Source organism: Mixophyes fleayi, chromosome 1, assembly GCF_038048845.1.
Source record: "Mixophyes fleayi isolate aMixFle1 chromosome 1, aMixFle1.hap1, whole genome shotgun sequence".
Taxonomy (NCBI): Eukaryota; Metazoa; Chordata; class Amphibia; order Anura; family Limnodynastidae; genus Mixophyes; species Mixophyes fleayi.
Genome location: NC_134402.1, coordinates 413,785,416 through 413,812,023, shown reverse-complemented (window position 1 = coordinate 413,812,023; position 26,608 = coordinate 413,785,416). Strand labels below are relative to the sequence as shown.

The following is a 26,608-nucleotide window of genomic DNA, read 5'->3' as shown; positions in this document are numbered from 1 at the left end:
ATTGTAGGGGCTCGAGTCTGATTTTGACCAGTAAGGAGAGAATTGCAATAGTCGATGCAGGAGATGATGAGTGCATTAATTAATTATAGCCACCCTGCCATACTTATATTATTAAATTATATGTTCTCATATCACTGTTATTTATTTGCATTTTTAGCAATCCTCTCATATTCATTAGGAAAGTTACAGATATTAATGGCATCCACCATTTCAAGCTGATCATTTCTCTGCCCTACTTGTTTCTCCTGCCTACAACATGTGCTTCTGTGGTCTACGTTATCAGGCATTACTATTATGTTTATTTGTATAGTGCTAGCATATTACGCAGCACTTTCCAGCCATGTGTAGATGCTGTAATAGGAAGATGAAAGACAGACAAGAAAAATATGAAAATTAGAACTATACAAACAAGTAGCAACAGAGATAAGACAACAAGTTCTAGAACACTGGATAAAGATAGAAGATATGAATTTGACGGATAACAAGAAGGATTCTAAACTTGTATGCTAACAATTATTTATTTATTTATAAGGCACCACAGGTTCAGTAGCGCGGATACAGAAGCAAGTAACAAATGGATGAGGTAATACACATAAGTAGCACAGATGACTATAAGTAAAGGTGTGGGGACTCACACGGAGTGCAGCAAAATACATGACAGGATGTACGAGGGAGTCAGACAACTGACAGGCATGGGACAATAGGTAGAGAGGACCCTGCCCGTGAGAGCTTACATTCTAGAGGGAGGGGTGGTAAGAGACAGTATGACTAGCTGGGAGAGGAGGTACAGGATAAGATGGTCAGGAGGTGGTAGGATAGGTGAGCTTGAAAAGGTGACTTTTGAGTGAGCGTTTGAAGGAATGAAGGTTGGGGGAGAGTAGAGTGAGGCGGGTAGGGAGTTCCAAAGAATGGGGGCAGTGTGGCAGAAGTCTTGAAGGCGAACATGGGAGGAGATATGTAAAGGTGAATTGAGGCGGAGGTCAGAGGCGGAGAGGTCGGGTAAGTACAGTATGTACCTCAAGACAAGGTCAGAAATGTAAGGGGAAGAAATGTTGGTAAGGGCTTTGTAAGTGAGGGCAAGGAGCTTGAACTGAATGCTTAAACAGATAGGAAGCCAATGGCGGGATTTACGCAGTGAAGCGGAAGAGGAGTGATGGGAGAGGAAGATGAGCCCACCCGCAGAATTCTCTGTGGACTGAAGGTCATACAAGTGAGAGACAGGAAGGAGGTCGCAATAGACAAGGAGAGAAATGATGAGTGAAAGGACCAGGATTTTGGTTGCTTCCTGGGAGAGAAAGGGACAGATTTTGGTGATGTTATGGAGGAGGAAGTGGCAGGATTTGGTTAAGGACTGGACATGAGGAGTAAAGCTGAGGGCTGAGTCAAGGGTGACTCCAAGGCAGTGGACTTGGGTGACAGGAGAGAGTTATGTTGTCAACCAAGTGGGAGATTATTGGGAGGGACAGCAGCATTGTACAATAAAAGAGTTAATTAATTCAGACAAAGATACAAAAGGCGAACAACCAATAACTTCAAAGATAAAATAATTTCACATATTAATTGGCGTCTGCATACAAAAATCTTTTAATTTTTAATTTCAACAAATAAATACTGTCACCAGATGAATACAAAAAAACCAACAACCTTGTTTAGAGTGGAAATATCATCCCGTTTCAAGCAATATATGTCCAGGTTACAAAATGACGTAAAGAAATTGAAACCATTCCTAAAACATACATCACAAAATCTCTGACTGACACCCACAATATGCAGGACACTTACCCAGAGTACCGCAAGGCTTGTTTTTGTACGTGCAGATGTCATACCTGTAAATAGATAAAAGTGAAGATGGCAATTACATTACAGTAAAATGAATGACGCTCACAGTAATAATGCATTAGCTACTAAACGGTTAAATGTAAAAACAATGTTCACCTTCATAAAATAATTAGCAGTAACATTTCTGGATATATTTCTAGGAATTAGTCAAAACTAAAGACATAGGCGATAATACTGTTTTGTGGAAATATTTCCACTCAATGACACTAGATAAAGACATTAAAAACCTATTCATAAATACACAGAAATCACAATCATGCTTAGAAGAAGTATATTATATAGAGCATATTATTTTATGGGTGTGTGCACACAGGCGTTCAGCATGCATTGTCTCTCCGCTTGAGCTGTATTCTGTTCGATTGCATTTGAATGGAACAAATGGATCACTATGAGGATCGCAAAGGCCCAACAGAGCACAGATGCAACTTGCCATATTTTGTTCCCATTATCCTCCATCAACATACACCCATTACTGGTCTTCCCAAAGTCAGACTTGAATCCCTACAATCTATTATGAACGCAGCAGCTAGATTGATTTTCCTTGCAAACTGTTCTTCCTCTGCTGAGCCACTCTGTCAGTCTCTACATTGGCTGCCTGTATTCCAACGAATCAAATATAAAAATTTTCTACTAACATACAAGGCCGTCAACAAAATTGCACAGACATACATTTCCTCACTTGTCTCAAAATATCTCCCAACTCGACACCTCCGTTCTGCACAAGATCTACGTCTCTCTTCCACTCTCATCACATCCTCCCATTCTCGGTTACAGGACTTTTTTCGGGCTGCACCCACTTTGTGGAGTTCCCTCCCTTGCACAGTAAGACTTTCCTCTAGTCTGCAAACCTTCAAGCGTTCTCTGAAAACCCACCTCTTTAGACAAGCTTATGACATTCCTCAACCACTATCTTAATCTCCCCTACTACCACCCTCTACACAGCTAACACAAGACAACAACCCTCTGACCAACATTGGCACACACACATCCCACTCATTACTTTTACCTTTGCATTCTAGCTGGTCCAATGTGCAATATGATGTAGCACATGCCCTTGTGATTCAAACTCCCATTGTCCTATAGATTGTAAGCTTGCGAGCAGGGTTCTCTTACCTCTCTGTCTGTATGTATTACCCTTATTGTTTTATTAATCCCAATTGTAAAGCGCTATGGAACTTGTGGGCAGCACGGTGGCTAAGTGGTTATCACTTCTGCCTCACAGCGCTGGGGTCATGAGTTCAATTCCCAACCATGGCCTTATCTATGTGGAGTTTGTATGTTCTCCCTGTGTTTGCGTGGGTTTCCTCCGGGTGTTCTGGTTTCCTCCCACACGCCAAAAACATACTGGTAGATTAATTGGCTGCCATCAAAAAATTTACCCTAGTCTTTGTCTGTCTGCGTGTGTATGTTAGGGAATTTAGACTGTAAGCTCCAATGGGGCAGGGACTGATGTGAATGAGTTATCTGTACAGCAATGAGGAATCAGTGGCACTATATAAATAAATGGTGATGATGATGATAGATGCATGGCTGTGTAAATGACCCTTGCGATCAGAACAGCGATCAATGACCCGTTTTACAGCCGTTTCAGCTGAAGCACATGGGCAATGGGGGCTAAACAATCTTGTGCATTTAGTCATACCAAGTGAAAACCCTTTAGAAGCATGCACTGCAACACAGTCAATAGATGAAAGTATATGAAATATATACCCATTTAAAGAGATGTGACTCACATTATTGCAGCAAATTGGGTGAAACACAGCAGTATAAACATGACTAGTTGTACACAAAATCTTTTATTATTTTCCAACTGACTATGTGGGCTAACAAACATACACACAAACAAACAAAAAATAAATAAATCAAACCCTGTATTATATACAGCATTAGTGGGGGTTTAAGGATACCCTTAAAGAAGCCAACCTGTGTACACACCATATATCCTCATATAATACACATTAGAGGGAATTACAACATCAATACTGGTCAGTTTGGTTAAAACCCTACAAATGGTAACCTCTGTGTTTTTTTTTCATAAGTATGTAGAATACACATGCATAATAGAGCTGTATGTAGTATTCATGTAAAATCAATAAAAAACATATATATATATATATCATTCAATATATATAGTATTTATCTACTATATAAATGCCTAGTGGCGTGTGTGAAAAAAAAAAACAACAAGCTGCAGCACCACCTGCTGGGCAGAGTTATACACTGACCTATATATTTCTTGAAGGAGAAGTGACAGTTGGGAGTGGTTGGTGGTTGCCGGGGGTGACAGTGGGGAGTCTTTAACACCTTAAGTAGCTTGATGAAGGATGTGGCGATGAAGATGAAGGATGAGGTGATGGAGAAAAATGATGAGGTGGTGACATGTGGACAAAACCACGTTAAAAAAGGGCGCTTGCGTCGGTAAGTAACGCTCTTCCCCTGAGGAGGCCTGGGCAGGCCCAAATGCATGACAAGAACCTTTTTAACACCGTAAGTAGCTTGATTCGACTAGAATGCATGAGTATCATGAACAGGTTAACTTGTATATATATACACATATATATACACATATATATATATATATATATATATATATATATATATATATATATATATAGATATATATAGATATATATAGATATATATCTATATCATTCAGGCTAAGTACAAGTACTGCTGAGTAAAATGTTTGCATCTGCACGTGCATCAGATCACACATGTCAAAAAAGGTGAGAGAATGAGTATATGTTTTATTTCACTACTAGCCAACCTCAATAAGAACTCACAATACTGAACTTAAGCTATAAAACACATTTGAGAGTACTATACAATGGTAGCAACTCCCATCATTACCACAAAAAAAGATCTTTAAGGGCACTGACCTAGCTGCTTGAAAGCTGAAAGAATGCGTTGCCAAACTACCCCATACACTGGTAAACTATAAAATACTTGGAGAGGACTTGCATTATTTTCTTACAGTGTAGCATATTTGGTCACAGTTGTGTACTGCAGTTCCAATGGTCAAACCACAAATCAGTTTAATTATGTGCCAGCGACTTGGAGTGTCGGCGTTTTCAGCAAGCTGGTGTAAACCGCAGGCTACAAAATGCTTACAGGGTCTGGCCTGACGCCAACTGGAGATAGGCCAGTAGGAAAAGAAAAGGCTAGGATGGATCTTTGTAATGACCTGCTGCTTAAAAAAAATGTTATTCTCCTTGTATTAACCATTAACACTACTCAACAAGGAGGTTTATGTTCCTTAAAATAGACATACGAACTTCAAATGCCACTCAGCTCCAAATTGGCTGGGTAGTGTTCAATGATGTCCAGATTTATTTAATAGGACGCTGCACTCTCCACAGACACAAATGCAGTCTTGCCATCTATCCAGTTTAGTTTTAGGATGTCCTTACTGGCTTTCAGAATCAATGGCTAAATTTTAGTTAATTTTAAACGAGACACTTAATTGAGACAGGAAACAACGGCCTACAAATGTGCACAACTACTAATCAAGATGGGGGGTCCTAAACAATTAAACAGAAGCATATATCTCTTTTCAGTAAATATACAGAGGACCTGATTCACCAAGGGATGTAAACAGCGATTTTGTGTGTACAATCCGCAAAATCATTGGGTGCATGCTCACAACCGGACCACACGCCCCAGAACGCTGCCACGTTCAATTCCTTTGCAAGCACAAAAGATACTTACTTCAGCCTACGATTTCAAGGAGGGAACAGGGCGGGGAAGGGGCATTTGCCCGTAGTCAATGCACAGTAAGGGAGTGCCAAACCTGTGCGTACGCCAGGGGCAAACACAGAATTTGTAGAGGGGGGTTTCCACACCATGTTGCCAGTGGGCATGACAAGCATGCATGGGGGGCGTGGCTATAATATTAGACAGTGCTTGGCTGCTTTCCAACTCTTTATATCCCTATAATATACATGGGCAATGCTGCATGCACTACTGTTAGGTGCACACAGCTCTCCCTTTTCAAGCAGAGCCGTGTGATGCGGGGGCAGGGTCCAGCCAGCTCAATAATTATACAGTGCCCCAGGCTTGGAGGGGGGTTTCCAGGCACTAGGAAACCCTCCCTGGGTTTGCATATGTACGCAACAGAGCATTAGATTCAAGCTCTGGGCATCTTAAAAGTACTTGTTTTTCAGCTGAATCCCTTGCTCCAGCTACAGGTCTCGTCCAAGTGCCGATTACTAGTGATGACGGCTGTGTATGCATGCTATTACATGTGTTTGCAATCAGCAGCAATGTAAATATTTATTTTAAGTACAGTAGACATTCATTACATACTAATAAATGTATTTCATGGGGAAAACTTTTTTTATTTGTTAATGTTTTCTCATTAATATTGTTAACAGACAACATTAGTTGAATAGTTTTTTTTTTCTGTGCATTCTTTTGTGATTTTATATTCCACATAGGAATTGGACGTATCCTACAGTGTCCTGTCTAGTAGACCAGAGCAGACCTAGACATATATTCGTCACCATACGTGTATCTTCACATCTGCTCCATGAAGAATTCGGGTGTATACATAAATGTTCTATTATTTCATGGTTAAATACATTAATAAACTACTAATTTCTTCCTAATAGACAGTTTTTTTTAATATGTAATATTGTTTCTAATAGTTTAAGTACTGCATTTTGACAACATTAAATTTTAAAAAATCTTCTACAATCGTCTTCTCAAACTATTTACTATTTAAAAGTGAAATTCCATTATCAGAGGTAACGCATACAAGCCTGAAAGGGAGGGGACTGCATTTGGATCAGCACAGTGATTCAGCTGTAAGGCAGCCATGACATCGTCATATTATGATCTCTAACCAGATGTATTTAACAACTCAATGACCCTTGGGATTATTTTTTAGCAACACTATACTTAAATGTCAATCTATACAAGTCTTCACTGTGGCATACTTTTAAGCTCAATGTTGATAAATCTATAACCAAAGATTCCTGGTCCAGCCCTGCTGTATTCTTCAATTTGGCTTCTAAAAACGGGCATTAATGTTCCTGTCTGAAAATTAAAATCCATACATGTACTCTATGGGTAATTAATTGCAGCTACAAATATTTCTCACTATTACAACGATTTCATTTGCTTCCATAGGATCGCAAACCCGAATATTAAAATAAATATTCTATTGTCAAATGGCTGTTCTGTAGGGAGTGGTACATTACAAATGCCAGTTAATAGAGACCATGCTGAAATGGCTATGGATGTGTGTCATTGTGTGCTTGATCATACCCTATTATCTGATATAGCCGCAGAGCCAGCCTTCTGCTATGTATATACTCCATACTATGACAACAATAGTGCCAAACATGTAACAGCAACTCAGAATCAGTAATTCGTCTGAAAAACCAAAACCAAAATGATCTGGAAAGAGACAACTCTATACAAATATGCAGAATGACTCTCAATAAGTCCATGTTTTTGTGTTGACATCCCCCCCCTACCCAAAAAAAAAAAAATTATAAATCTGATCAGATTTCATTATCAGAAAAGCAAATTTAGTTGATTACTGACCCTTCTGAGAAATCATTTGCTGACCTGGAAATTGGAAACAACATCTTTAGACATCATATACACTGATGTTAATTACATGCACTTTATTAGCTTTTTTTTTTTAAAAAAAAAAAAAGCTAGTAAAACACATATAATTGGGTACAACCCTATAAACCATTATTTTTAGTGTACTATACACACTACCGCTGGTACTGGCATTGTGGCAATATTCTATTTGTGCCCCGGATTTCAGAGTACATCTTATTCTATCCGCAGGCATTGACCTCAGGTAAGAACGGCCCAACACTTGTACAAATGATAGTAACAAACAAACGTTGAAACATGTGAAATGCGTTTGGTATGCATTTCCACTCACTAGGACTAATAGTGGGTATCTGGAAATTGTTTATTATGCGGCTGTTTGGCCCTATTTTTTAATGACTTAACCTGCGCACACGTGTGGCCAGACGTCATGGGGATCACCACGTATGAGGGGACAATTAGAATATTAAAAGCTGCCTTGCCACGTCTCATGTAATACTCCATACATGTTTGCTGCATCAAGTTCTGTAGATTCTTCTTACATTCAGGAATAAAGGTGTTAAATATATAACATTTTGTCAGCGGGAGTGCGGTGGCTATGCAAGCCATAACCCCCTATTTTAATAACATTGTGTGTTTTACATGGAACACAATCCTTTCAACAATAAAGAAAACAACCAGTTTTTTTCCTGCCTAAAATGCGCTGTCTGCTTGATAGAAAAGAACGTGGTATACCACAACAGCGCTCCTACACCCAAAATGAAATATTCATCCAATTTTATTTGCCAGCCTCCTTAAAGAAATTCCAAACCAAAGAGGACAGACTCCAGCCAAGGGGAGGAAATGTATAATATAATGTATGTTATAACAAAAATAACTTTTTCTATTATTAGTTTTGTTTGATTTTAAAGACTGCCACAAATATTCAAATGTCTGGCCTATAAATAGGACTGTGTGGTAGCAGTCCTCCCAGATGTGGCTCTGGAAAAAAAATATATATTTTGGAGTACAAACATTTAGGAAATGCAATTTGCAGAAGAGAAGAATCGTTAAAAAAAATAAAATATGATATTTAAAAACTAATAATAAATAAATTAAAAATTCTAATTAAAATTATTATGCCTTTATTCTGGTCGTGCCATTGTCAGGATTCTTAAGGAAAAAAAACAAAAAACATACTTAAATACTCAGGGCTCTATTTATTAAAAGGAGATGTTTTTTCCAGTGAAAACACCAATTTTCGCAGGAAAAGTGGGTGTTTTCACTGGAGATATGGCTTCTGCCTAACTGTCAAGGAGCTGACGCCAACGAAAAGGTTAGAGTGGAGAAGTCCGGCGATGCTTCCACATTCAAAGCGTGGGGGGAAGTCTATTTAACAAGGAATGCGATGGTACATGTACCACCGCAATCCTCATATCTCTACTGTCATCCCAGGACTGAGATGGCAGGGAATAATCCTTGAACAAACAATTTATTTAAATAAATAATTTTTTCCTAATAAACAATAAGCGACGGATTGACAGTTTGCTATTGGGAGTAGGCAAGGTTCCCCTTCAGCACTATGAGGCAAGAAACTTGTGGTGTCAACCGCACTTCTATATGAAAAGGTGTGGCAAGACCACCCTGAAAATACCCACTGACCTGAGGTCTGAACTAAATGCCTGGGAGAGGTAAACTGGTAGGTTAATAAAGAAAGAATTAAAATGGATTGGATGCATTTCTGACAGAGAACAGTATTGGTAGCTATATAAGTAATAAATTATTGATCCAGATAAGTAACCTGACTGCCATTAAAGGGTCAGGAAGGATCTGCATTCCTCCCTGGGTATTTTTATGGCCTATTCAAGATCAACAGAGACTTCTAGGGCTAGATTTACTAAACTGCGGGTTTGGAAAAGTGGAGATGTTGCCTAGAGCAACCAATCAGATTCTAGTTCTTATTTATTTATTGCATTCTACAAAATGACAGCTGGAATCTGATTGGTTGCTATAGGCAACATCTCCACTTTTTCAAACCCAGTTTAGTAAATGTACCACCTAGTGTTTGCTGATGAAAATGATTATGAATTATTAATTCTTCCACTGTTATTCTTTATTTTATTAATACAACGTCATAATATTCTGCAGCACCGTCCAAGTTAAAAACTGATAATAATATAAGAACATACAATGAAACAGAAGGTTAGCGTACTTAGAAGACTCAATGGAGCTTACAATCTTTAAATATTTTGATTTAATGTCTGTGAGTCTTCAACATCAGTTTCATGAAGTAAATTGCCTTCCTGGACATAAGAAAATCAGATGTTAAATGTAAGGCAACATTATTCAATGGCCCCAAAGGAGTGCTATTGATGTGCTTAAAATAATATTATTTTATTTTTATACTGTGTGTATGAGGAGAATGAACTGATTTGTTGAGTACATCAGCCTAGTACTGAGGCATCTGTAACTCTATGCACACACATGAGTGTTTCCAAGATTTGTAGTTTAAAAAACAGTACTCTGGTTAAAGGGTTTTTCCTTCCTCCTACCATAAAGCTGGCACGCGATTGGTTAGCTGTGGCTGCGGACCAAAACTATATGGCCTTCTCCCAAGTTGTCACACCCTCCTTTCAAACGCCTCACAGCTCAATCAATGTCAAATACAGGGATTATAATATAACATTCTGCAAAAAGTGACAGGATGTGCTGTGACCAGTTGCAACCAATCAGATACCACGTTTAAACAGGCTAGTGTTTTCAAACATATAGCACATGTTCAACTTTATGCACTAGTTTACGAAATAACCCTTGGTCTTCGTACGAGCTCCCATGTGATTAGTTTGTCATGAGCCATATATATATATATATATATATATATATATATATATATATATATATATATATATATATATATATATATATATTATATATATATATATATATATATATATATATATATATATATATAGGACCTACACTTTTGGGAGAAGCATACGCAAGGTTATTTAAGATATATATATATATATATATATATATATATATATATATATATATATATATATATATATATATATATATATTCATTCATCATCACCATTTATTTATATAGCGCCACTAATTCCGCAGCGCTGTACAGAGAACTCACTCACATCAGTTCCTGCCCCGCGAGAGAGAGCATTTTTATTCTTTGTTAAGGGATTTTAATTTTTTTTATTTTTTAGCATTATAGCTACACTTTTGAACTTGCCTGTCACATTCACTTTGGAAAGTGACAAACCCACAAAGGAACAAATTATAGACACAACTCAAGAGCCACAAGATCGTCCACGTACAATTTCCACTGGTATTTTTTATTTCAACTATAACAAAGCCAGGCCACTGCTTTGAATAAAAAAATAAACAAACATATGGCCTGGAAAGGTTTACAAATGTTTTCGAGCTGTGAGTGCCACAGTATGCCTGAGAAGACAAATGCACATATTTGGACAGTGCTTCTATTCTTCTAGAAAGCTTCATTCAGTTCAAGAGGCCAAATGTATTTTATGGAATAGTACCACCTAATAAAGATCTATTTGGTTCTGGCATAACGCAATAATGTTTTAATTGTACGTGTTGTATTTGAGCATCCAAAAAACTAAGGCAGTGACCTAATTTCACAGGAATTAATATAATGTATAGTAGCAGAACTTTGGCCCACGGCAAATACAGACAAAGAGCTTCTGTCTGAGTTCTGCGCAAATCTGTTACACGGCTCCAGTAACGACTAATGTCATGTTGATATGGAAAACCCAATATACAGAAAATTATATAAGTCACGTTAGCATAATAAATCCGTCTTCTGATTAAATTCTGTGGAAACTGCACTAATACGAAGTTTAACAGCTCTGTAGTAACCGGTTTCTATAAACACTCTGAAAATGCCAAGACTCTATTGTTTCCTGCACTCTCATTAAAACAAAGGAAAAACTGTGAAAAAAAAGGCTATGTTTTATGACTCTACTCAAAGGAATCCCGTTTGACCTTTCTGTTCTCCTAAATATCCAGCTCCACCACTGAGAGGAGGAGTGCACAGAAATGAACTCACACAGGAAAGAGGTAGGAGTCTGTTTGACCTTTCAGTCATGTTAACACTTCTCTATTCTCACTATGTTGGCAGTGTGGCCTTCCAACTCAGCAGGGAACCAGGAGACAGTTCTCCAAGAAATTAGTCATATCTGACACATCCTGCTCATCACTGATCATAGGACACTTTTCGTGAGGAATACGATATTTAATCTGACTGGCCTTGACACTGATATGTTAGAGAAGTCAGCAATTACTCTAGCATATGGTTGGTGCAAGCGACCGAGAGCATGATTAAACAACATCTAAAAAGATTGGTTTACGGAGAACTTAAACCAAATATGGATAATTATTTGAATCTACTACACTACAGGGTCAAATCGAAATAAGTTATTCCACAAAGCAGGCTTAGGTGACCGCAGAGTCTCCATCTGCTCTGTTCTGTTCTGTTCTGCCATCTCACCGTAGATCAGCTTGCCTCATACTAGGCATATGTGCAGGTTGGGTTAGACAGTTTGATTATTTCAACTAAATTAGTCCACCACTGTACTATGTGTCCCCATATCACTTGATACATAGAACTTGTACAAATGGCATTAGGCAATAGGACATGCTGCATTTATGATCCATCCATCAATCACTCTGAAGTTTGGTGTACACTGTAGACACATTCCTCTTAGGATTCAATTAACCCAGAGGGGTATTAAAGTGGGCTCCGGGGGCACATTCCCTAGGCCCTCTCTCTCACGCACCACATGACAGTGTCATCCCATGTATGCAGGCTACAAGAGAGGCATAGAGAAGAGTCTACCTCTCCATCACAGCCCAGTTGGAACAAGGTGTGAGGGAAGGGAGGGGGGGGGGGTCTTATTATAATGTAGGAGATAGGTTATTAATTTAATGGAGTGTGGGTAAGGGATAATTATTTCATGGGTGCAATTTTATTTGTGGGGTTATTTATTTTTATAGTGGAGCCTATTAATTTAAGGTGCGGTGATGGGCCCTTTAATTTAATGCTGGTGTGGCTTGGGGGCTATTAAGTGAATGTGGGGATAAGTTTGGGGAGAATGAGGTCTAATTATTAAGTGTGAATATGGATTATTTAATGTCTGAATGGTTGTGGAAAATAATTATATTAATCGTAAATGCTGTTTTGGGGGGGGGAGGGAAATAGGTTTATTTACAAAATTGGAATTCAATTAATTTAATGTTAGGACTGGTTAGAGGGAAACTGGTCTATTTATCAAATGTGAAAACCATTAATTTAATGTTTGCATATAAACTGTCAGTACACAGTACGGATCATACTAGGTGCAATATAAATGTGTGAAATAAAAAAATGAGAACTGTGATCATATTAACATGTACTTTGTCAAATTGCATCACTGACCAATTAAGTGAGAGATCACTTTGTATCATTGTACATGTTAATATGATCACAGTTCTCATTTTTTATTTCACACATCACACTTAGTATGATCCATACTGTGTGCTGAAAGTTTTATATATATATATATATATATATATATATATATATATATATATATATATATATTTATATATATGTTATGAATTAGAGACTGAGATTTTCTTCTCACAGCAGCATGTAGGATCGCTAATTGCCACGAGACAGTTGCACTAGCATTATATATTTTTTAAGTAATTTATTGTTTGGGGGCTGATTGCATGGAGGGAGGCCTAATTATTAAATGTAGGTGCTATTGATTTAATGTTGGGGCTGCTTTGAGCTTTCTAAATTTCATATACTTATAATTTTTCCAAATAGTTCCTCCAACATTCCAGGATCCAGATAAGCAGCAACTGAGCTTCAGACACCAGCAACTGCAGGTAGTGAATGTGCAAGAACAGGAAAGAGTCTACCAACTGTGCTAAATCTGGTGGGGCAGTCCAGAACTTGGGTGACTGTTGGACTAAATCCTGACTAAGTGAGACAAAAAGGACAGTTGGGAGGTATGTCCAGTTTCACACTGTACTGCCTGTGAAGGGAGAGCTGTGTGCACCTAACAGTAGTGCACACAGAATACTCATTTTAGACTATAGGGGCGCCCCTGTCTTACGTGCCCTGGGCCCCCTAGATCCTTAATCCAGATCTGAATTAGCCTTATCTACAGTAAAAGTCAGGCTGCATTTATTAAGTAGTGAACACAGCTGATATTGTCATCATGGGCTAGTGAAAAGTACCTGTGTGTATTAGCCTCAAAAGATCAAATCACATTTGATTAGTCAAAGGACACCATCGGCATCTGAGTGAAGTCACTGGCCAAAATGGAAACAGTAAGCGTACATTTGTAGCCAGCTTTATTGTATCATCTGGTGGTTTGGTCACAGGCCAGAATGAACAGATTTGTGCAGTTTGGCCTAGCACATGTGGGCAAATAAGACATCAATCCTGTTATTCATCTATTAGAATGAATGACTGACTTACAGCTTGTGTGACCAACATAGGGCGAGCCATATGTGCTGTGATTTGAACAAAAGTGATTGTTTTACACTTATAATACCATATGAACATTTGATTGGTGGAAATTTGTTTAGCTGATAGCTATTGTTCAATGGTCAATCCCACTCCATCATATAGGTGACCAAGCTGAACAAAGATCCACTAAGCCTGATTGGTTGTATATGTTCATATATGGACAGCTTACACAGGAAGTGGAAAGATTAAGCAGTGATAAGATAGTGTTACAACTATTTTTCTTCAGCCTGAAAAAGTGAGTATGTAAAGCAGGAAGATCAGAGCTGTCATCGAGCACACCAGGATATCCACAGCTGGTAATCGGCAGCAGTTCTATAAGGAAACAGCTTTGGCTGAGGCTCAGACTCCAGAATTGACAGTGATAGGACATACTATTAATACATTCTGGTCAATTATTTTGTCAATATAATCAGCTGACAAAATAAATTAATTTTGGAAGGAATACTGTCCTGGTTTTCATAAAATGTGACAGTGAGAAAATAAATTCAAAAAGTGCAATTTCTTCACTTGTACATTGTCAACACATACTGCTGCGAGTGCTTTATTTAGGAGATGTACTGTGCATGAAACTACACAATACCTACCAATTACGGCTCTTATACGCTAAAGTGTAACTTATCATTGTTTATTTCAAGATAGTTTATTTGGTTAAAGCCGTCCTGTCTGACAGGTAGAGCACGGGCTAAATGTGTCCACTGGGTATTTATAGGGCTTTCAGCCTCCATAGTTTATAACAGGCTTGGCTAACCTGTGACACTCCAGGTGTGAAACTACAAGTCCCAGCATACCCTTCCAGCAATAAATTACTATATATTGGCAAAGCATGCTGGGGATTGTAGTTTCACAACACCTGGAGGGCCACAGGTTAGCCAAGCCTGGATTATAATGTACAATATTGATGTCTTAATTGGACAGTCGGTAAATATATTGTACAACATTATATAAATACAATTGCATTCTAATACATTGTGTATGCTTTCAGACAATGTTTGAAAGACCTTCAGTAGCAATTAATTAATAAATAAACACTGATAACATTAGACTTACCCCAAAAAATTATTGCACAATCCAACAGAGGGACAATGTCACAAATTCCAAATCAAATTCCTGTAACCACTTGACTGGGCCCCATCAATTACATTTAGATTGTCCCTTTATTCACATAATAGAAACACTAAAAACTACATGTTAAACTGCTAACATTCGCTTGATTTCCCAACAAAGTACAAAATGTTGTAAGCGAATAAATACGCCAGGACAACCTGCCAAATGCGCTAGTGACTTAGTAGCTTTTTTGGCAAGATGGAGCACACGTTCAGTTCTTAAAACATTTACATCTGCCAAAACATGAATGAATAAACAAATTTAAGCGTGCTGGCAACAGAGGCAAAAAAAGCAAATGATACAAAGAGAGACAGACTTGAGTTCGCAAACATTCCAAACCTTTATACCAGGTTTTCCTTATTTAACAGCTAATAAACAACTGATAATGACTGGTTATGGGGCACAGCACCAATCAAAGGAACACAATGACAATGTTAGGAGAACAACATTACAGCCAGTGTTAGTGTTACACGTTAGATCACAAAAAGCGTTAGTCTCTTTTACCTTGGAGATGGAGTGAAGCCTCAAAGCGGGCCTGGCGTCTACACACAATGAAGGTTGAACCAATATTCATGAGCCTGTCGACTGGTTCCTAGTAGACCGAAAATGTCTGCCTTCACCGAGTATTTATGACAGGTGCACTTTTAAACATCGGATATATTCAAAATAAGTACCTACTAGGTACAGTGGCCCAGTGGTTAGCACTTCTGCCTCACAGCACTGGGGTCATGAGTTTGATTCCCTACCGTGGCCTTATCTGTGTGGAGTTCGTATGCTCTCCCTGTGTTTGCGTGGGTTTTCTCCGGGTGCTCCGGTTTCCTCCCACACTCCAAAAACCTACTGGTAGGTTAATTGGCTGCTATCAAAAATTTACCCTAGTCTCTGTCTGTCTGTCTCCCTCTGTGTCTGTGTCTGTGGTGTGTGAGTGTGTGTCTATATTAGGGAATTTAGACTAAGCTCCAATGGGGCATGGACTGATGTGAATGACTTTTCTGTGCAGCGCTGCGGAATTAGTGGCGCTATAAAAATAAATGATGATGATGATACAAGATACCCCATAGAGAAATATTTATTGAAAATGTTCACTTATTCTAACAAGCCACTATTTAGTCATTGTAATCTATTATAAACACCATATATCATAGAAAGTGATATATATGATCTCTTATGGCTTTCTTTTAGATTTTCGCCTGTTCCTCCTGTAAAAACATGACAGACGAACGGTTAGTGTTGGTTCGTCACGAACCAACACTAACTTGTACAAATGGGGTGATCGGGCCGATTGCTCCACCCCCGCATAGGAATTGTATGGAGTAGGTGATGTTACTGTCTTGTTATTCATACTCTATGTAAATGTTGAACCAGCTATGAATGTTTGCTTTTCCTAAGCAGCTGCTCAATAAAAAGGATCCCAGGTTATAATGACTGTGTGGCCAGAGAGGACTGGTACAGACAGACATTGCTCTACTGCACCCCCAGAGCATGTGCATTAGATCGTATGGCTTAGTTATACTCTTACTGCAAATAGTTCACTATTTAGAAGCGTTTTGTCAAGAATAGTCTTTTCTGTACATCCAGGGGTAAATGTATCAAGCTGAGAGTTTTCTGGCGGGTTTGAGAAACCAATCAGATTCTAGTTATCATTTCTTTAGTACATACTACAAATTGCTAGCTAGAATCTGATTGGTTGCTATAGGCAACATCTCCATTTTTCAAAACCGCCGGAAAACTCTCAGCTTGATACATCTACCCCCTGACCTGTCTTCTGGAGAGCATGTATTCAATAAAGAGACCCAGCCCAACTGCATGACATCACCAGCCTGAACTATTTTTTCTGTGGTTGGATTTCAAAACTCAGTCATGATAAAAACAAGCATTACTAAGTCCTTCTCATAAGTAACTTGTGAATATATTTTATGTGAATAAATGCAAGTGCAAATTGTTATCACAAACAAGTGAAATAGCCAACAGTTTTCATCCAATCCTAATGGGAAAATACTGTTAATTAATTACATGTTTGTTTAACTTCCCTCTTGCAGTTAACACACATATTTCTATGCTTAATGACTTTGCTGACGGATGTTTGGCTGTTGGGAAGGCTTTCCATTCAGGACCAGGCAGCACCCTTTTGTTCCCTATCAAGGAATAATAACCAAGTTAGGATTTAAAATACGACAATTAAGGTCCAGGAAACAAAAATTTTTTTCTTTAATTAATGAAAGAGAACAGTTGGTTATATGTGGTGATTCTCACACCTTCTAGCGTTATTTGTGCAATTCATGCACCAGTGTTTTCTCTGAATAGTGTGACAGGTGCTCACACTCTACACATCATGATGTATGATAATCTATAAATTATGCAGCGTTGTGACAGGTGAGTTAGGCTTTTATAATTTCAACAGAACGAGCTAAGCGCAGAAAGGTGTTACTTGTTCTTAGCGAAACGCATCTAACATAATGGTCAAGCAGGACGGACTTTGTAAAAAAAGGGCTACGTACAGCTAAATATGTGTACTCATCCTTGCTACACCAATGGTTCCCAAATTTTAAACATCTGCGGACACGTCTACTTTGTGATTACATTTTTTGTGGCATGAAAAAAATAAAAAAAAGAGATAAGTCCTGCCACAAAATATTTGTAAGCTCACATCACCTTTCCCAATGTAGCAGAACTGGTTGGATTACCTGCAGTTCAGAAGAGCTCTCTCTCACCGAGCGCTTCTAAACCACCGATGAGAAAAAAGAAGGTGCATGAACAAAGAAAGAAGTGCACTTAAATAAACTTGGGAATCTCCCATCTAATGCGTACATCCCATCTGTCCCGACTAAGGTGGGTCAGTCGGAAATTTTGTGGGACTGTCCTACTGTCTTAGCAGCCAGGACGACTGTCCTGACATACTGGGAAAGTTGTGAGGTATGTCCCGTTCACCACCTCTACGCAAGCACCATTGGAGAGATGTCTCCAGGAAAATGGTGGAGTGTTAGGACTGGTCTAGTGCTTGAAGAGGTTCTAGTCATGCCAATGGGGTGTGGCCACACCCATTGTGATGCAATCACACTCCTCAATGTAACACAAGCACGCCATATTTGGAGTGGTTATTGTTGTGTCCCAATTTAGAAAACTTAAGTGACGGGATGTATGCTACTGCACATAATACATTTTATGCATATTCACTCATCCCTGAGGAAGCCTCTAATGTTGAGGTGAAACGCGTTGGGTACTCTGCATATTACCCATACCAACACCCACTTCACTGCAAAATAGTGACTCCCCAAGCGATATCCACTGTAAAACTGCAGCCGTATGAGATTCGCCCGTCAAGCGAGGTAGAAGAGGCTACAGACGGAGACTACTACAGCTGGGAGCACAGAGGATCAGCTGCGCATGCTCTAGCAAACACCTATTTTACAGCAGCAAAGCCCATCTATAGACTGCTTTCCTCTCCCTATTCAGGGGAATGCAAGGAGGATCACCGGAACACCCAGAAGGAAACAAGGACATATGTGACCACAAACTGTGAGTTTTCCTTCTCATATTGGACTGACCGTTTTGGAATCGTGCATGCGTCTATTGGGACGGTCATACCCCTGTCTAAGTGACTACGAATAGATGTCACTATACTGGGATTACTCTGCACTGGACTGCACTTCATCATGTAATAAGTGAGGGCTTGGACTCTTTACCCAAATTACCATATGATTATGTGCCATATTCTATCTATGAGCTTTGTCTGTTTACAATTTATATTTGCTATGTTGTTATACTCTGGCCAGAGCAGCATATGATATACCTTTTAAAATTTCACTATATAAAGTTTGTGATTATTACATATTTAGAGACTGTTTCACATTACTTAGTGGTGGAGCGCCAGGGAACTGTATCTATATCTATTTTATCTGAATGGTAGAGAGACCATTCAAATCCCCAGAGGCAGCACCCCACTTTAATATCCCTATGTCCACGTTAAGGTAGACAGTGCTTGGTGATTTTCAACATTCTTAATAAATTTTTAAGGCTAAAGACAAAAATCTATTTTTTCACAATGATTCTCCTACACATACAATGGAGAACATTTATGAAAACGGGTCCCTGTATAGAAAAAGGATATGTTATCCAAGGCAACCAATCAGATTCTAACTGTCATTTGTCTAGTACAGTTTAGAAAATGAAAACAAACATCTGATTGGTTGTCATGGGCAATGTTACCTTTTCTACACTGTTACCAGTAGAGCAGTTTTCAGAAATGTCCCTCAGTCAGTATAATAGGCAACAGTTAGATTTCATCTATTGCATCCCATTATGCAAGCCAAAATTACTTTTACAATGTGTTTACATGCAACTGTAAAGGGGCCATGGAATGAGATTGTGGACAGGTAAGCCATGACTGTGATGTGCACTGCAGATTAACTTTATTGCATTTAAACCAATATATTAAAAGACTAATAAATAACATTGTAAGCAAAATATTTTGCTTGAAAACACTGTCAATGAGAAAAAGTGGAGGCAGACTAACGGCACTGTGATCGGAAATATTTTGTTGCCTATGTATTAGGAGATGTGTTGCCTTGCTTCTATCTTAGATGAAAGTAGTGTAAATGTAAAAAATAAAAAAATACAATGATACAAATCCTCCCTTTCTTTGTCTAAAGACATATCCTGTTCCTCCCTCCCCGTTATCTTTTTCTTATTTTGCATACACCACAGTCTGATCAGACATTGCTCATCTTTTCAGTCTGGAATGTTGGGTCTTTTGAAAAGACATAATTTGAATTCCGAGGAAATATCTCAAGATGTACGGGGTCAATGTTCTCTCTGATGCAAACCCTGGCCTAGTATGTAACTTACTTAATCATACAACAGCTGTTGCAGATCCCTGGCTTCAGATGGACGTGACTAGCCAATTTCAGCTTGTTAAAGTGGAACTAAACCCTCTAAATAACGTTTCTTTTAAAATCTACTGATAGACCAGTACTTTACACTGACATCAAATCTACAGTCACACACTGTATTCTATATAATGAAAAAAAATAACTAATCTCCATTTGTACCTCTCGTAAGCCTTATATGAAAGAAAGCATAAGTAATTACATTTACTAGAGTCAATCTTTATTGGCGAGGAATTGAGCAGACAAATCAGATATTCAAAAAGAAAATCCTTAAAGTAGAACAGCACCGTAAAATAGTAGGAAGAGAATTATACTTATTTTCTTAGCTGTCAGAAAATCTGTAACTACTCACAGGGCTGCCATATTTCTAAGCCTGGGTACACACTGCAGAATTTTTCGACCAATATGGTATCTATAACAATTTTACTAACGACTGAAGAAAAAAAAAAAAGTTCTGATCAGCATGTCGATTCATGTGTACACACTATACATGATTTAAAAGATTTACCCTGAGATCTGTACTCTTCAACTGTGATAACCATCGGCTGAAAAGATCATGACTCTGTAAAATCTATGGAGATCTGATCATGAGTGCATACACACTGCAGGATTGGAAGGACGTCGTTCCATAGCTGAACAACATTTATAGTTCTGCTGATCAATCAGAGCAAATTTTGATCAATGGTTCTTAACAACTTTCGTTTATCGCCTAAGTGTACACACTAATACAATATCGGGTTGAACGGTCGTTTATTGGGTGACTGGCCTGATCATTGGCTGAAACCACTGAGGGCCCGATTTAGAGTTGGACGCAAGTCCTTCTGTTCAGTGCAAAAAGCAGTTTTGGCCAAAGATCCGTCTCAGTTTGCACCCCGATTGAGACTGATCTGCCCGTTGCACCTCTCTGCGCTTAGAGAGGTAAAACAGGGGAGCTAGTGGGTGAGATTAGCAATGTAAAGGCACGTTCACGCTATTTTGAGTTGACAGCAAACGTAGATGGGTCTCTAGGAGACGTAACTTTTGCGGGTGCAAGAGACGAAAAAACCAAGTAAAAAAAAATTTAATTGTAAAAAAAAGTTGTGCTCCCTGTCCCGAACATCATAACCAACTTTTATTTTTTTTGTTAAATTATCCGCTTTACAGGGCGCTGTGCATGATACACTTGAACGCTGGCCCATAAAGGGCCAGATAAAGGGTTGGGTTTGTGCAATTTGCACAGTATTCTAAGTCGATCCGTGCCACTAAAAATACTGTGTAAATTACGGGATGCAATTTACACTTACAATTTGAGTGTAAATTGCGTCCAACTCTAAAAGAGGTCCTGAGTGTGTACCTTACCCAGCCTAAGAAGTATCGTCGCTGACTTGGGTGATTAAATAAACTCTCCAGCTATAAATATTTTACCCACATAATAGTTTTCTGTTCAAAACCAAGCAGCAAAAAAAAAAAAAATAAAAATGCAAAATATTCAATAAAAGTTGTGTAATACCACTTTCAGGGGGAGATGCAACTCAAATCGAAGAGTTGCAAGCAAAAATGAGCGGAGTTTCCTCTACCGTAATAACCAGAAGTACGTGCAGGAGCAGATCTCGCGAGGCTCCGGCACCACTTTACTTGAACTTGAATTCCCTTCTGAGCTTGTCTGGAACAGTATTTATTTCATGATGGGCAAGCCAAAGCAACATAAGAGGAGGATTTCTAGAGCAGAGGGACACGCTTCGAAATTGAAAAAGAATTCAAAACGGCATGGGACATAAAGCCATTGTTAAGGCTATTGTTTAGACTGATGGGGAGATTCCATTAGCAGCGATGTTCTCAGCTGCGTATTTTTACACTTAGTACGGTAGAAATATACGCTGATATTTGCTCGCACCTCTATGGGGTAAAATCAGCAGAGATTTCACTAAAAACAAAAAAGGGATGAGGTGTCTCCACGGCCGTTTCAAAGACACATCGCCCGTATTTTATTCTAATTAAGAGAAAAAACTAAATAAAATACAATAACCTCCTAAAAAAAGAAAGAAAGAAAACACAAACACACATAAAATAGGACAAACAAAACGCACTTGTAGGTTCTTTTCTGCCATCAAATTCTATGCTTCTATGCTAGAAACAACTAGCAATAAACTCACAAAGCTATTTGTATTTCAAGAATATCTTTCTAACCAAAGTGTAACTCGATCAACTGTTTATTAACAGTGCTGACTTTGTACAAAACCACTGAAGAACAGCATGATACATATCTCGTACATTGTGATACAATTTAGAGTGGCAGTGCCAGGGATAGCTGCCACCTGTGTACGCAGATGCACTGATTCTGCCATGGAATTTCACACAAAGTCTGTGGTTATTGTGATCATGGACACAATGGAATTATGAAAAAGAATTTCGTTCTCTGAGGGGATGATTCAATTAGGAGTGATGTGCCGCAGAACATCGTCTCGATGTCGGCAATGTGCTAAGCCTGACTATTACGGTAAGGAATCTCCGCTCACTTTACTGCGCACCTCTATTGGGTGCGAGGAAAAATGAGCAGAGATTTCTGCCTGAACTTCACGTCGAAGTGTCTCTGCTGACAGTTTCGGAGACACATCGCGCTGAATTGAATATCTACCTAAGAGAGAAGATAAGACAGGATTTACAGTGGGCAGGTAAGCTGAAATGTTGATGCCTTAGGACACCCTCGAATCAAATGATCATCAAAGGCAGAAATGCAAACCGCAGGTTAAAAGCCCCTAGTATTATGTGTATTTATCTGGGTTTGAGCACCCCTGAAAAAAATAAGAGTATAAGATCAAGGGTCAATATATGAGCAGGGGCTGGCTGACTGGCACATTTTAGCCTGGTGGTGGACTCGGCTCAGCAGTCTATTAGGAACTTTTTAAAGGGAAAAACAAGGCAGGCAACCTGGTGACCCCAGCCTAAGGTAGCCCACTATGGACCCCCATGACCTCTCAGCCCAGCCAGCTCCTGTACATGAGTATCGGCCAAGGGGGCAGGTGAAGCAGGGCAAATATCTCTGTTGTATGTATTTATTTAGTTGTTTATTAAGTTGCACTCCTGACTGGGTTTGAAGATTTATGGAATAAAGAAATAGATAAATAAAAAAAATCTTTGTTGAAATTCCCAATTTATTTAGCTTCACAGAATGTTGAAAAGGACATATCCATGCTGGGATAGTGAATGCTGTCAGAATATTTACACCGCACTAACAATCTACTTACTATATCTCTGCACACTTTGAGGGGAAATATAATTTCAACAAAAACATGAGTGTTCACAAACCCCTGAACAAACAGAAAGGACAAAAAGGACATAACAAATCCTTTAAAGGAGGTTTGTATGGCAGGATTCTTCATTTTACTTTATTTATGTTATACCCGAATGAATTGCTGAATCAGAAGTCATTGGAGTTTATCCAAAATGACCTTTAAATCAATTTAAGAAGTGTTTTTTTTTTGTTATTTTCCTGCAATATACAAAACAGTGGGCTACTTGGTAGATTAACCTTGCAATGTTTTGTAACCACTTCTACCCCATTAGTAAACTAGCATAAAAGGCTCAAAAAACTTAATGTAAATTGACACATGTACGGTGAGTGTAGCGTGGGTTATTCACAAGGCCTAATAAGCAAAACAGGACTGACACAGAAGAAAATGTTACACACATAGGGCCTAATTTATTAAGGAAAGTAAGACAAAAAAAAAAAAGGAAGTACATTTATATTTTCTCCTGGACAAACCATGTTATAATACAAGGGGAGCAAATTTGTTTATTATTTTGCACATAAGAAAAATATGTGCTATTTTTTCACGTAGCACACAAATACTTGATAGCCTTATTTTAACACTGAAATTTGAAGTTGATCTAGGACATTTCCTACTCCAATTATAAATCTTTCCCCACATTATAAATTTACCTCCCCCTCCAATGCAACATGGTTTTGCCCAGGTTACTCTTTTTTTTTTTGCTTTACTTTCCTTAATGAATCAGGCCCTTATAATATTTTATTATATTGGTCTGTGGTAAGTCCATGTTCCAAATTGAGAACCTTTTGCAATCAGATTATTATACATATGGAATGCCTCAATCCATCCTTTATCTAGCCAAATACTCTGCAAGAGCCACTACCATTTCACCTCACTCCATCATAAATTACCGCCATTGTAAGGTAGTGGCCAGTCGTTGACTAACAGGGAAAAGCACACGTCTGCAAATATATACTTATATATTTAAGTAAAAGGATTTCTATGTCCGCTGTATTTATCTTGGATTAAATTGCAGATGTAGAGGCCCTATAAGAGCTTTCACACTGTGGTTTGATAGGACACAGCTGATTGCAGCTCACAGCATCTCTTGCAGTTTAATTACCGTTGCAATTGCAGAATGTTTTATATATTATATTTTATGTTGTATGAAGTGGCTGAGAGATATGATTGCACTTGTGTTGGTGTCCTTTGCTCTTCAGTAAAACAATACATATCAAATTAAAGAAAAGGTCATTATGACCTACTGTAGGCTCACAAAGGCTTTTTCTAGAGGGATTAATCTGAATTGGAAATCTGTTGCAGTCTTTATATGTATCCTGGTGAAAGCACTGAGCAAGCAGATCTGTCTCTTTATAGTAAAGGAGACGGATTGTTTAGTAGAAAACACTCTACTGTTCTGAAACAAATGATATTTAAATATTCATTCATTCTACTTCACATGTGCACATGCACTAGCACAACAAATTGCATATATATTGCAAGTGTTCTAGGAAAAACATAAAGGAAAAGCAAGATTGATGTGTAAAAAGCTGTATTATTTAACACACCAACAGAAATAATATATCACACTGTCCTCTCCATTAAAAATGCACTATAAAAGTGTCCATCTGCATATTTCCAATAACAGATTCCAGATTATTATTATTATCCTTTATTTATTAGGCGCCACAAGATTTCCCCAGCGCCATACATAATACAAACAGTAGACTATACAGGGTGGAACAGTACAGGACAATAAACAAATAATACAGAGACTCCGGAAACTCCAGGCAGGGCTATTGTAGTGACTTGAGCAGAAGAGTAGGTCTAGAGACAGGAGGGAAGAGGGCCCTGCTCATAACAGCTTACATCCTAAGGGAGGGTAAACAGACATCAGAAACAGAAGGGAGACGGTTAAGAGGATATAGCGCCGGACGAGTGACAAAAGGGTCCGGGAGCAGAGAGGAGATAAGAACGAGCAGAGGAGATCGAGAAAGGGTTAGGTGGATGGCTGGTAGACTTTATGTGCCCGTTTGAATGCAGTAAATGCACACGCAAGTCTCTTGAACATCAATGGGAAGCACATATGACCTACAAGACATACCAATATTATACATAACAGAATTCATTTATACCTTTATATGTTTTAGACGACTGTATGCTAACAACTGTTGCGTCTGACAATTATTGTACTAACATGGAACTTGTTAGATAAAATCCATTGTCCAGAGTCGAACAGAACAGCATATGTAGGTAGGTGTATGTGTATAATATATATATATATATATATATATATATATATATATATATATATATATATATATATATATATCTCAATATAGACATACATAAATATATATACATAGATAGATAGATAGATATGTAATATATATATATATATATATATATATATATATATATATATATATATATATATATATATATAATTTTCACCTAACCTTAGCAACGGCCCTTGATCAAGTGGCTCCAGCGACACTTCATACTACACGTCGACTTCGATGTCAACCGTGGCACACCAAAGCAACACGAAATCTTCAAAAACTGTCCCGTAAAGCAGAACGTCACTGGCGTAAATCTCGAAGCTCTAATGACTTCTTCACATATACTTCTGTCTACTACTCCTATCGAAATGCTCTGGACACTGCAAAACAAACATACTTCCAATCTCTTATCTATGCTCAGGCTTCTAACCCCAAACGCCTTTTCAATACATTTAATCATCTTCTCAATCCTCCCACCCCGAACCCTCCATCTACTATCAGTGCTCAGGATCTTGCTTCCTACTTCAAGGACAAGATTGACAAGATCAGACTAGAAATGGTATCCTCTTCGTCAACAAGCCATCAGCTCATTTCCTTCCCACTACCCTCTGACACCCTTTCTTCATTTGACCCCACAAATGAAGAGGAAATTTCTACGCTCTTCTTATCTTCCTACTCTACCTCCTGTCCGCTTGATCCTATTCCCTCGCAAATTGGTAGATCCCTGTCTTCTGTGCTCATTTCACCTCTAACTCAAATCTGTAATCTCTCACTCTCTACTGGCATCTTTCCATCACTATACAAGCATGCAGTGATTACTCCTATTCTAAAAAAACAAAACTCCGACCCAAACTCTCTCTCAAATTACCGTCCCATCTCTCAGCTCCCTTGCCCCTCCAAGCTTCTAGAGAGACTTGCCTACACTCGCCTCACACGCTTTCTTTCCGCAAACAACCTGTTGGATCCTCTTCAGTCTGGCTTTCGTTCTCAACACTCCACAGAGACTGCGCTGACCAAGGTTGTTAATGATCTGATCACTGCTAAGACTGAACGCCATTACTCTCTCCTAATTCTCCTTGATCTCTCGGCTGCATTTGACACCGTTGACCACTCTCTTCTCATACAAACGCTGCAATC

The 26,608-nt window shown here is 38.5% G+C and overlaps 1 protein-coding gene across 4 annotated transcripts in view; it reads right to left on the bottom strand.

Moving 5' to 3' along the window:
• The window catches only part of ADAMTS6 (ADAM metallopeptidase with thrombospondin type 1 motif 6), a 232,850-nt gene that overhangs the window by 130,054 nt on the left and 76,188 nt on the right, over positions 1 to 26,608 (bottom strand). For all 4 annotated transcript variants that reach the window (XM_075182881.1, XM_075182890.1, XM_075182867.1 and 1 more), the window contains one exon: positions 1,783 to 1,826. In XM_075182881.1, coding sequence (XP_075038982.1) covers positions 1,783 to 1,826 — 44 coding nt within the window. The remainder of the gene's footprint in view (positions 1 to 1,782; positions 1,827 to 26,608) is intronic.